This window comes from Pyrgilauda ruficollis, unplaced genomic scaffold (genome assembly GCF_017590135.1).
Source record: "Pyrgilauda ruficollis isolate IOZ18807 unplaced genomic scaffold, ASM1759013v1 scaffold2600, whole genome shotgun sequence".
NCBI lineage: Eukaryota > Metazoa > Chordata > Aves > Passeriformes > Passeridae > Pyrgilauda > Pyrgilauda ruficollis.
Window position 1 is genome coordinate 1 of NW_024523935.1, and position 1,041 is coordinate 1,041.

At 67.6% G+C, this 1,041-nt stretch overlaps 1 protein-coding gene across 1 annotated transcript in view; it reads left to right on the forward strand.

Moving 5' to 3' along the window:
* Positions 1 to 425: 425 nt before the first annotated feature.
* The window catches only part of LOC121355684 (actin-like protein 6B), a gene marked incomplete at its 3' end in the record, with an annotated part of 1,744 nt that continues 1,128 nt past the window's right edge, over positions 426 to 1,041 (forward strand). Inside the window, exon 1 of the mRNA XM_041471325.1 lies at positions 426 to 798. Within this exon, the coding sequence (XP_041327259.1) occupies positions 426 to 798 (373 nt within the window). The remainder of the gene's footprint in view (positions 799 to 1,041) is intronic.

Here is a 1,041-nt window from a genome sequence, read left to right on the forward strand (position 1 = left end):
TCAGGCGAGGCCGCCGTGTCCCCAGCACGCTGTCCCCATGGGGGTGACAATGCCACCGTGTCCCCAGCATGCCGTCCCCATGGCCCACGTGTCCCCAAGGCCACCCCCAGGCCACTGTCCCCATGGTGGTGACAACGCCACCGTCCTCATGGCCATCGTCTCCATGGTGGTGGCATTGTCACCGAGGCCACAGTGTCCCCAGCATGCCATGCCCAAGGCCACGGTGTCCCCAGGGCCCCATCCCCATGTGGTGACAATGCCACCGTCCCCATGGCCGCCGTGTCCCCAGCATGCCGTCCCCAAGGTGGTGACAATGCCACCGTCCTCATGGCCCGCGTGTCCCCAAGGCCACCCCCAGGCCACTGTCCCCATGTGGTGACAATGCCATGTCCCCATGGCCACCGTGTCCCCAGCATGCCGTCCCCATGGCCCACGTGTCCCCAAGGCCACCCCCAGGCCACTGTCCCCACGGTGGTGACAACGCCACCGTCCTCATGGCCATCGTCTCCATGGTGGTGGCATTGTCACCGAGGCCACAGTGTCCCCAGCATGCCATGCCCAAGGCCCCATCCCTGTGTGGTGACAGTGCCACCGTCCCCGCGGCGGTGACGCTGCCACCGCGCTGTCCCCAGGCGGATTTCCCCACCACGGTGGGGCTGCTGTCCCCGGACGAGGTGTCCCTGGAGCTGGACGGTGACAAGGACAAGAAGGGCGGCAAGGTCTACTACATCGACACCAACGCGCTGCACGTGGCCCGCGAGGGCGTCGAGGTCCTGTCCCCGCTCAAGAACGGCATGAGTGAGCGGGGAGGGGACACGGGGGGACACTGGGGACATGGGGACATGGGGGGACGTTGGGGACACTGGGGACATGGAGGAAGGGGGGACATCGCTGGAGGGAAGGTGACCCCGGGGAGGGACTCGGGGACAGCCCCGGGGGGTGGCAGTGTCCCCAGAGGGGTGACAATGACATCGGGGGGGTGACAATGTCCCCAGAGGGGTGACAATGACATCGGGGAGGGGGGGTGGCAGTGTCCCTGGG